General features: G+C 34.2%; 3 protein-coding genes across 6 annotated transcripts in view; 1 reads left to right on the top strand and 2 right to left on the bottom strand.

Moving 5' to 3' along the window:
* Window positions 1–6,960, top strand: part of PNUTS (Phosphatase 1 nuclear targeting subunit) — a 22,533-nt gene extending 15,573 nt beyond the window's left edge. For all 4 annotated transcript variants that reach the window (XM_018446717.1, XM_018446716.1, XM_018446714.1 and 1 more), the window contains 4 exons: window positions 1–102; window positions 810–1,127; window positions 1,370–1,529; window positions 5,523–6,960. The exon at window positions 1–102 is cut by the window's left edge and continues 40 nt beyond it. In XM_018446717.1, coding sequence (XP_018302219.1) covers window positions 1–102; window positions 810–1,127; window positions 1,370–1,529; window positions 5,523–6,330 — 1,388 coding nt within the window. In that variant the 3' untranslated portion in view covers window positions 6,331–6,960. The remainder of the gene's footprint in view (window positions 103–809; window positions 1,128–1,369; window positions 1,530–5,522) is intronic.
* A 1,044-nt stretch (window positions 6,961–8,004) lies between these two features.
* LOC108721903 (calcium load-activated calcium channel) lies at window positions 8,005–9,081 on the bottom strand. Its single transcript, XM_018446703.1, has 4 exons — window positions 8,782–9,081; window positions 8,599–8,676; window positions 8,203–8,522; window positions 8,005–8,136 (listed from the first exon to the last, which is right to left on the bottom strand). Exons 1-4 carry the CDS (start codon window positions 8,840–8,842, stop codon window positions 8,044–8,046), a joined length of 552 nt encoding a protein of 183 aa, XP_018302205.1. The 5' UTR covers window positions 8,843–9,081; the 3' UTR covers window positions 8,005–8,043.
* Window positions 9,082–9,883: 802 nt separating this feature from the next.
* Window positions 9,884–10,560, bottom strand: LOC108721910 (RNMT-activating mini protein). The gene is made up of 2 exons (XM_018446712.1): window positions 10,418–10,560; window positions 9,884–10,321 (listed from the first exon to the last, which is right to left on the bottom strand). Exon 2 carries the CDS (start codon window positions 10,308–10,310, stop codon window positions 10,005–10,007), a length of 306 nt encoding a protein of 101 aa, XP_018302214.1. The 5' UTR covers window positions 10,311–10,321; window positions 10,418–10,560; the 3' UTR covers window positions 9,884–10,004.
* Window positions 10,561–10,608: the final 48 nt, after the last annotated feature.

Raw genomic sequence — 10,608 nt, 5'->3', positions numbered from 1 at the left:
GGGAAAGAGAAAGTGGAGAAGAAGAATCGAAGAAAGATAGAGATCAGATCATGCTTGATGAAGAGAAAGACAATAGAGACGATGATGATATTGGAAGTAACAGTACGTATTTTATCATCATTTTAACTCATTAATGCCTATTTCTACTAATGTAGATTAACTTTAATCTCAACTCACTCGTTATTTTTTTCTAATTCTTAGAACTAAAAAGAGATGAAGAGTTATAGCATTTTCCTTTAGGTTGCACTAGTTGTAGCCTTGCACCGCGCTGGATGCATGTAAGCTCTGCATTGCATTGGAGTGGTGTACACTTCATTATGCGTTAAAATTCTGCTGCCGGTTAACTTCTATTTTCAAATTTTAAATAGCACACTGGCTGCACACCGTCTCGTTGAGACGGTGTAGCAAAATCCCATTTCGTGCATAAAACTTGCACTATACCGTAGTCACGGAAATACGGTACATCAAATGAGTTCGCCTATTACTATAAACTATGGAAACGTTAGACTGTCTGAGTTTTGCATTAGTGCAGCCAAGAAAAAATGCTATTAGTTGAGAGATTAAAATTAAACTATATTGATAAAAGCGGACATAAGTAGCGAAAAATATCTCTGTTAAAAATTTAACTGCATATAAAAAATTATATAATTATGGCTTTATTTTATTTACATAATTTAATATTTTTTATACATTAAAAATTAATATTATTATAATGCGCCTTAATATTACAAATGATTTTTCTGTATCATCATGTTAAAATAAGTTAAAATTGTCTAAATAATAATTAATATATACTTGTTTTATCATAGCACCGACGCCCGAGGACGATGTGGAAGAAATGAAAGACGTAGAATCACCAGAAGATGCATCTTCGATAATTTCGGATTCGATGAAGAAGGATAGTTCCTACCCCGAAATACGATATGTAGATGGACTTAAAAGCGTTCTGCTACTTCAAAAGCGTAAAGGGCCGAAAAAGGTTTTGAAGTGGAAGACAGATCTAGAATCTATACGTTATTTCGAATTGGACGAAACGGAAAGAGTTAACGTAACGAAGACATTTACCGACATGAAACAGATGGAAAAACAGAACGAAAGGGAGGCATTCCAGATGGCCCGAAAATTAAGTACGTATTCGTGAGATAACAATATAATTCTTTTTTAACTACAATTACATCATTAAGTATCTGTTTATATAAAGTACAATAATGTACTCGAAAATTATTTTGCAGTTATTTGTTTCAATTATTTATATTCCATGCATGATTATGTATATATATATTTATATTTATATACATATATGTATATATATATTTGTATACATATATACAGAATATATAATATATAAAATGTTTTTTTGTGTTATTAGATAATGAAGATTTAATGGAAGAGAGAACGAGATGGAAACCTTTAATTCCGATTGATCTACCACCTCCATTAGTAGAGCCTGGGAAGGACAGCAAAGAGAAGGATATCCAATATGCTCGCGAAAAGGGCATTCTTCAAGCCCTTTATTTTAATCGAAGCATGTACGTAATAATTTCATTGATATTTTAACGACATTTCGCAACAACGAGATGAAATATATTTTTATTTTATAGCATATTTGTTGCACAAAAATACTTACTAAACAATAGAAGTAGAAACCGTACCTACATCTGCTCAAATAGCACAGCAGCTGTTAAAGCATGCTAAGACTTCTATAGAATCGTCTCTGTAGTTTGGGATTACATACAAGCACTAGCCAAAACTAGGGGAAACGAACTACATTACTCTGATGTAGGTCCTTGGACATTAGGTCCATACTAAGAAATGAGAGAGCGGATAGTCTGGCAAAGCTGGGATCAGAAGTGGGCCTAGCTGATCAGACTGTTCCAGTTCTCTTTTCCATGGATAAAAGAATCATCATTGGTTGGAGCAGGAGCATCTGAACTCCTACTAAATGGTAAAGAGCTGCCGACAATTCAACAATTAATGAAACAAGCCGATCAGAACAAAGGAGCTAACGGCAATGCAATGAAGAGAAACAAACTGAGATTGAGCATTAGCCTTCTTACAAGATATATATCCCCCAGAGCTCACATATATGATCTTAGACTCGCCACTGTTCTATGCTCGCTTGTAAAAAAAAATACAGATCTTGGGACTATATGTTTATTGAGCCAGAGGATCTAGGAGAAAAGAATGAGCAGTTTCATAAGCAATCTCTTAATATGTGATACAGGGCTAGGATTAACTGCTTAACCTAGTAAACAAGCGAAGAATAATAGAGGACTATATAATACCTATAAATCTTAACAATCTGGAGACACGGTAGTATCTCGGCGCTAAGCCAAAGCGCAGTGACACTGCCGTGCCTCCTTTACGCGAATCGGCAAGTTGCGGGGGATTGAGATCGGTTCTCAATAACGGTTGATCTGATCAAGTTCTATATACACTCAATCGATAGCCACCGCTCGGATTGTATAATAAAAGTATTTTTATTTTTTTTCTATAATAAGTAACAAGGAGTCCTCAATATTGAAACTCTAAAATTATAAAAAAGCATTTTTGCTTTCGCATCCAATGTTCCACGAAAGGAATGGATTTATTATAGAGAATATATATATTTCATTCATATAAAGAATTGGGATTTATAATTAGTATTTTATTAGAGAATGACTACCCGATTAATTTTATTTTTGACGCAATTTTTGCATGATTAAAGTGTTTGGTTAATAATAAAGGAGGATGTTAAAAAAGTGTCTGTTTGGGAATAGACTTTGAAAAATCATCGTTTGGGTCCTCAGAAAACAAGAAATAACAATCATTTATCCAGGAAATGGTGGGAACATTGCTAAAGTAGCTTAAATATAATAAAAAATGATAGCCAAAAACCTACTATTATTGATAGCTTTACATCGCTCCTTCTATATTTGCGACTTCATCATATAATACACAAAATAAAATAATTGGTCCAGCAATGGATACTTCAATATAATAATAGTTCCAATCGTTTTCATGCTTATTACTCTTTCTTTTTGCTCCAGTAATTAAAATATTCTATCGCAATATTTTTGTTGTTGAAATTTCGAGTCACTAAATCTGTTATATATTGAGGCATACTAATGCATATATATTTAAGTACGCACACAGGCACGCATGCATAGCAGAGAAGGTTTGGAGTCGCTAAATATGAGTGATGAACAGTAGAGTCCTGAGACCTGTTCTTTTTGGCTGAACTTTTGCACTAGTTTATCTTTCTTCCTTTTCTCTCCAGGAGGAATGTTCACTTCCTCCCACCACTTCCCGGACAAATGATTGTTATTTCCTGTTTTCTGAGGACTTAAACAATGATTTTCCAAGGTCTATTTCCAAGTGTATCTTGGGGGCCAAAATCGACAATTCTTTTTAACATACTCCTTTGTATGACAAAGAAAGGCTAGCAATAGCAATTCTAAAACTAATTCGCCACTATACCATACATTAAAAATATTTCCAACAAATTTAGAGGCATTATAAATAATGTACATACAAAAATATCTTTTCAGTTTCAATAAATTAAATAAATTTATTAAGGTGCATAAAAGCTCACTTTTAGATTCCTCTATTATTTACCGCATAAGTTGTAGTATCGCATTGAATGTGATGCGTCTTAAGTGAGTCAAACAGATAGAAAATTACAACCAAATTTCAGAACCAATCATATTAAAAGAAATATTCTTCATATTCGGTTATAACAAAGCATACACGTTACAATGGATATATTCAGAACGTCAACTGCTCACTGAGTTCTTACATCTGATTGGTCTATATTTTAGACTCTAATGGAATATGCCAATCAGATGAAAGAGCTCACTGAGCGCTCAGTGAGCGATTGTTGTTCTGAATGCCCCCAATGGCTGCGTTCAGCAGAGAAAGCAGCTTTGCAACTGTTGTAAAATTCTTCAATATGATTGGTTTATACGTTTAGATCTATAAGGAATCAAAAGCAAGACTCAATCATATTGAAGAATTTTAAAACAGTTGCAAAGCTGCTTTCTCTGCTGAACGCAGCCATTGGTTATGTACAGCAGACTCAATTGTTGCGGAGCGGATCCGTGAGCGCTTGCTATTGGATCTAATACGTGGTCTACAATAGGTAGTAGCAGTAGTGGATTAAGGAGGCAGAATAGAAATCAATCAATCATAGTTGTAAGGATCAACTATGATTGGTCGATTTCTATGCCTACTCTTTAATTACTGTTACTGTTCATTGTAGACCACGTATAAAAGAGTACATCAATAGCAGCGAACGCTCATGGATCCACTCCGCAACAGTTGAGTCTGCTAAACACGACCAATCATGAATTTCATTGGGAAGATGTGGAAATTTTGGATATTGAAAGAATTTTTAATAAGCGACTCGTGTCAGAAATGATATACATTAAACAATAATGTAACGGTCTTAACTTATGGCTGGTTTATGCTTCGGTCTTAATCGTAAAATCCTAAAATTCAACCAATGGAATACAGATTTCAGTTAGGACCAATTAAGACTGGCAGCCTTATTGGCTGAATTTTAGAATTTTAGGGTTAAGACTGAAGCATAAACCAAGCAAGACAGATACTGAAAATCTAGATTCTGCGTATTTTGCGGTTTTCAATAGCGGCTAAATATTTTGTATTGTTTAATAAAAATGATGTCCCTGCGTGATTTTAGTCTAATTCGACAACATTTATTTGCAATTTTTAGAAATGGATATAGCAGGACCATTACCTAACTACAATTTTTACATAACTATTATAAATTATTAAAAAAAAATTTTTTTATCACACTCACATTTTTTATTAATGTTTGATCATCGCTTCTATACAAAAATTCACTATTGGATTGCGGGGGTTCGTGGCGAGTGTTTGTTTTAAATTTGAGTTTTTTTTACATCATATTGTGTGTGTCCACATTATATTGTTTACAGTTTCTGATTTCAATGAGTCAGGAAATTGTTAAGTAACTCACAATGTATGGAAATGCTGCACTCATTTTGTTACTTTTAAAAGGCGTTTAACTGAGGATAACTCAAAGATGAGTTGAAACGTTTAATTATTATACATTGCTACATTTTAATTATGTAATAATTGTAATGAGCACAATATATAATCGCACTGTTAACTACGCTGACTCCCATAGCTATTTTATAATTTATTTTCTATAAATCTAGATTACACAAAGGACTGCTTTAACCCATTTTATTGCTACTACTTGTACAAAAATAAATTGAGTTTTATGCAATGAAAGAAAAATATATAAGTTTTTACAAAACTATTACAAATGTAAAAATGTCTTGCACAGAATGGATGCTTCCAGATGCTCAACCGCTCACTGAACGCTCAGTGTGCTCTTTCTGATTGGCATATTCTGTTAGATTCTAAAATATAGACCAATTAAAGGGCTCCCTGAGCGCTCAGAGAGTGGTTGCGCATTTGGATGCACGCAGGGTAGGATATATTCAAATTTTTAATCAGTTTGGAAATTTTCAATTCTGATCATTTTTGTATTATAGGATTCCAGATTCTGCGGCCGAACCTGATGAAGAACGACACCACCTACTGACCGATCCTAAAATAATACCGTTAGAAGATCTCACGGGCAATAAGGAGAGCGAGAAGGACTTCACAGCGGTACCATGGCCGGACCCCAAGCCACAACCACCACAACCGTCGACTGTAACAACGTTCCATTATCCGACGACGTATCCGCACAACCAACAAAACATGATGACACCTATGGGACCTCAATCAACAATGGGCCCCATGCCGCAAATACCACAACAGATGATGCCTCCCACGCATATGGCTCCCATGACTCAGGAGATGGCGGGACCAATACCAGCCACCGGTGGTGGTGGTGGTTGGAGAACAGGCGATGGCAAAGTTCTCGTGCCAGACGTTAATATAAACCCGATGACAAACATGTCAGGTGGTTTTAATCAGGGGATGGAGGGTGCTCCCATGGTACCACCAGGAATGATGGGACCACCACCCATGTATAATCAAGAGGGCTATGGCATGATGTGTCCGGATGACATGGGATACAATAACTTTCAAGGTCCGCCCGGACCGATGTACGGTCCTCCTGGACCTAACTTTCCGGGTCCGAGAGGCGCTCATATGCACAACAGAGGCAGAGGTGGTCCTGGCTGGGGGTATCGTGGACCTGTTAGAGGCGGTTGGAGAGGTGTCGGCGGAGGTGGATGGCGAGGAAGTGGAAAACAGCCACCGGTTTGTAGACAGTTTTCGAAAAACGGTTTTTGTCGAGTCGGTGATAAATGCCAGTATCTTCATCCCGGTGTAAACTGTCCGCCATTTTAAAAGTGAAATAGTGTGATACCGATTAAATTGGATACTAGTGATTTAATATGGACTGAGTAATATTGAAAAAATGTCTTCAATTAGAGTACCAAAAAGTGACGAAGCAGAAGAGGAGTGAAATTACTTGGCAGCGTTTTAATAATATATCATATTATCGATGATTATCCATGGGACTCGTATCGATGACAATTCGTTTGAAGAGCAGCGATTCGAGTGCGCGCGCGAACAATGCGCGACGTGCAATTCCCAAAGTGATCATTAAGTGATTAATGTGCAATTCTTTTTAAAAAGTATCTGACTACATGAATACTATTTCTATTTGATAATACTCGATGCGTTCAAAAGTTATGTAAATATGATGACATTTCAATGAATGTGATATAAAGTTGTCACAGCATTCGATATGGTCGATTGTAAGCGCATTGTAAAATTGAATTGTAACTAAATTCATATCGGCTGCTGGACAGCAGAGCATTTGAAAGATTGTTAAATTAATCCTTTTTTCGGTTCTTCGAATTCTTATTATGATTTATTTTAGAATTATACCATCGACATTTGAGATTTTTCCCTCCTTTCTCTTTTCGTTATCTTCCTTTTACGTTTGTATTTCCTATACGAAGTCATTGCCGAGATTATTATTATTTAATATAGTTTTCAAATACGATCAAAAAAATTACAAAGAAAGTTGAATTATATCGATGTGACAGCTAAAGTATTCTACAAACATTCTTAAAATTTTTTATTGAGAATCATACTGTACGTTATTACCATTTCGTTGCTTAAAATAATCGAATTCTGAGATAGAAGCAATGTCAATAATAATATTCGATAATAATTCCTAATGGTATAGGAATTTCAATATGACAAGCTCATATTTTGAAACGTGGTGCTGCGTCTCGCTAGAAGCGAAAGTTTAACAAAAAAAAAATGGACAAGTTCATACATTATAGCATAATAATTTTTATGTGTAGATTCTTTGAAAATATGTTTGCATTATATATATATATATAAGCAGATTATTCTCTATATAGTGATAGACTGTTAGATTTACAATTAGTTGTGTAACAATGAAAAGACCAGGACAGTAATATTTAATGGGAATCATATGTACATGCTCTTTAAAGTTATAATAGACCTGATATTATTTGAATTAATTTTCTCGAGTATGATGTACAAAATCATGTAATAATTCTTTGTAATCTGAATCATTATAGCAGTCCAAATGCAAATTTTTTACCTCGTAAGATGATTAATTACACCTTTTTGTATATGGTTGAACATTATGTTTGTATATATAACATGTTGTATAAGCTTAAAGAAAATACATAAATCACAATTATTTTTTAAAACTGTCCAATAATTTTGTGAATTAAAAATATCCTTTATTATATATAACATATTCGCTGAAGTAACAAGATACCTCAAAATATCTTGTACCACAGTTCATGTCTATTTTTTTAGTCTATTAAATTTATCAATTTAATAGATTTTAACAGATTTTAACATATTTTCCAATAAGCGCAAAGGTAATTATTTTATATTCAAAGATTAGAGATTGTAGGAAAATCTGAAGACATTTAAATATAATTCAATGCAGGAAGTAGAGTGTGAAGATTACAAAGATTAAATATAAATAAATTCTCAGAACCACACAATAAGATATATAAAAGAGATCTCTATAAAAATATCAGTAACAATTCATTAAATTTAAATTTATTTAAATTGCTGAGGTGGAGGTCCAAAGATACTGCCACTCTGTTTGCTCGCAGTTCTGGATGGCGCGAAGCCAAGCATTTTCTGGATGTTCTAGAAATGAGAAGTACCAAAAAGATATTTGTACTTGCCCATGCAATCAAGACAAGCCAGACTTACCTGTCTGATACTCATTGTACACAGTATGTACAAAAATATGAACGAGCACTCCGTGTAATCATCACCCGAGAGATTTCTATGCGACAAGCCTTGTATCCAGCTGATCGGGACGAACGGTAACCTGGCGACCACTCGTCCATCAAATATGTTGTTGAACATACTTAATAACGCCGTAAACGCAAATCCAATTGCGAACATCGACTTCATCTTCACGAGAGACAGGTCTCGATTGTTGTTCTTCAACCTCTCCTCCTCCCGTTCGATTTTTTTCTTTTGTTGCCTGTCTAAAGAATCACCATGTGCCTCTTTCCTTTTCTCCACTAAAAGATGAGAGCAAGCATGTTAATATAGTCATTGTTTATGCGTTGTACAGAGCATATCTCAGGAAAAACTCACGTTTTTTGCTTTGCTTCTCGACCTCGGCCTTCAATTTTTGATATTTTTCGGTTCTGTACACCATCAACCATGTCAACCCTAAATGGCACAATAAAACGATAAACGTAAACACATGTTGAATCGAAATAAATACTGTTTTACTTTTCTCTTCCTCTATGTTTATTGATACATTTGTACTCTTACCTTCGCCTAGTAACGCCGTGCATATACTGATAAACAAAATTAGAATAGTATCTGCCCACATAATTGCAAGATCGTTTTTTTAATCACACAGCTCGTACAGTTCAACGCGATCACTCCTCATAATAAATAATTCCGCTCAAGACTCAACTGTGAGAGTTAATGAATCGTATTTTTGCTACCAAAGTCGGCGAGTAAACACGAGGATAAACGGAGATAAACGTATTAAATTACAGTTACAGGCACGGCGAAAATGTATATCCGTGTATCATTCGATACGCATCGGTACGTTCAATCATTCAGCAGCAGGTTATAGGTGAAACGTGTCTCTTTGAGGAGTTCCAAAACGCATCAGTATTGTGTTTAATAAATTCATTGGTCTGCTTCTACCCTCTTATTGCTCATTGATATATGTAGCTTAATAATGCGTAATCTAATTCTTTCTAAAATAATTTTTGAAACTATAATAATAAATATAACAAGATATAAATAAATAAATATACATACAGAAACTATTTAAATAGATTGTTTTTTTAGTTATACCTTCTGTACCTATTTCTTTTTTCTTTTCTTACATATAAACTTGAATCTCTATTTATTTCGTTCTTGAACACAAAAAGCGCAAGGAATACAAATATATCTAAAGGAAATTATTAATTAATTGCATATTATTCATATATTTATTCTGAACATTTGAATTAATGTATCGTTTATTTATTTGTAGTGTAAGCTACATGTTGTATATAATATCTATCATGAGAATATAAACACTATATATATATAAAAGTGTAATTGTATCTTAAATATTCTATGAAGAGATCAAACGTTATACAATTGGAAACCTTTCCATGTATCTTTTTTTGTACATATGCTGTACAAAAGAACTTTTATTGTGGAAAATATGCTCTTATCGTGACTTTCTTAACTTCAATATATGTAATAAAGCAAATTATTATGATTGCCTGCTCTGGTATAACAGTTCAGTAGGGCTAAGAACTTTTGAATATGAAATTATTATTCATTATTAAAGTGTTGATACTTGGTAGACTAAATAAGTACTTTATATCAATTATTAATAATAAAATATATATATAAACAAGTGCCTTATACATAAATATTCCATGGATATCACCTATTAATGAAACAGTACGCATAGACAATTAAATAAGACAAAATTTCGATGATGATGTTATTCGAGTTCATATGCTTGTATCCACATCGCTGAATTAATACATCCTTTGCCGATGTTGTATGAAGTGTCTACCAGCATGCCGCTCCAGTTTCTCATTTCTTTCATTGTTACGACGATCCCAGTGATGATTACGTCTATCGCGATTTTGATTTTGGTTCTGACGCGACCAATCGTGCCTGCGTGGCTTATTATACCAAGGATCTACGATTGGCGGTTTCTTTGGTTCCTGTGTTTTAATCTTCATGAAATCACCATCCTTCTCTGTATACCGGTCCTTGAACTCCTCCTCGCATTCTTCTATAAACTTCGTTTGCTCGCTTGTCAAAGTGATATCCGTCATGGTTAACGAATCTATAGTTCGTATATAAAACGATAAAGAATTAAAATAAAAGAAATTAATGAACATTTCATAAATATGGGAAAATCATCGTTATAAGTAAAACTTACAATCAGAAACATTTCACGCTTTCGTTCGCTTTAACTTCTTATTGTTTGCTGCAAATTGTTACTTTTCGTTTGAGCTTGTTGACTTGCAAGTGGAGGTTATGTTCCTTAAACAGAGTCATCTCATACACACCATACACACAGCATAAAGGCCGGAATACAAATCTTGAGACACCTTGAGTCTCTAGATCCAT

The sequence above is a fragment of the Mycetomoellerius zeteki genome, unplaced genomic scaffold, assembly GCF_001594055.1.
Source record: "Mycetomoellerius zeteki isolate Tzet28-1 unplaced genomic scaffold, Tzet1.0 scaffold188, whole genome shotgun sequence".
NCBI classification, from domain to species: Eukaryota; Metazoa; Arthropoda; class Insecta; order Hymenoptera; family Formicidae; genus Mycetomoellerius; species Mycetomoellerius zeteki.
The sequence above is the reverse complement of the archived record's forward strand: the minus strand, read 5'-3'. Positions and strand labels throughout refer to the sequence as shown.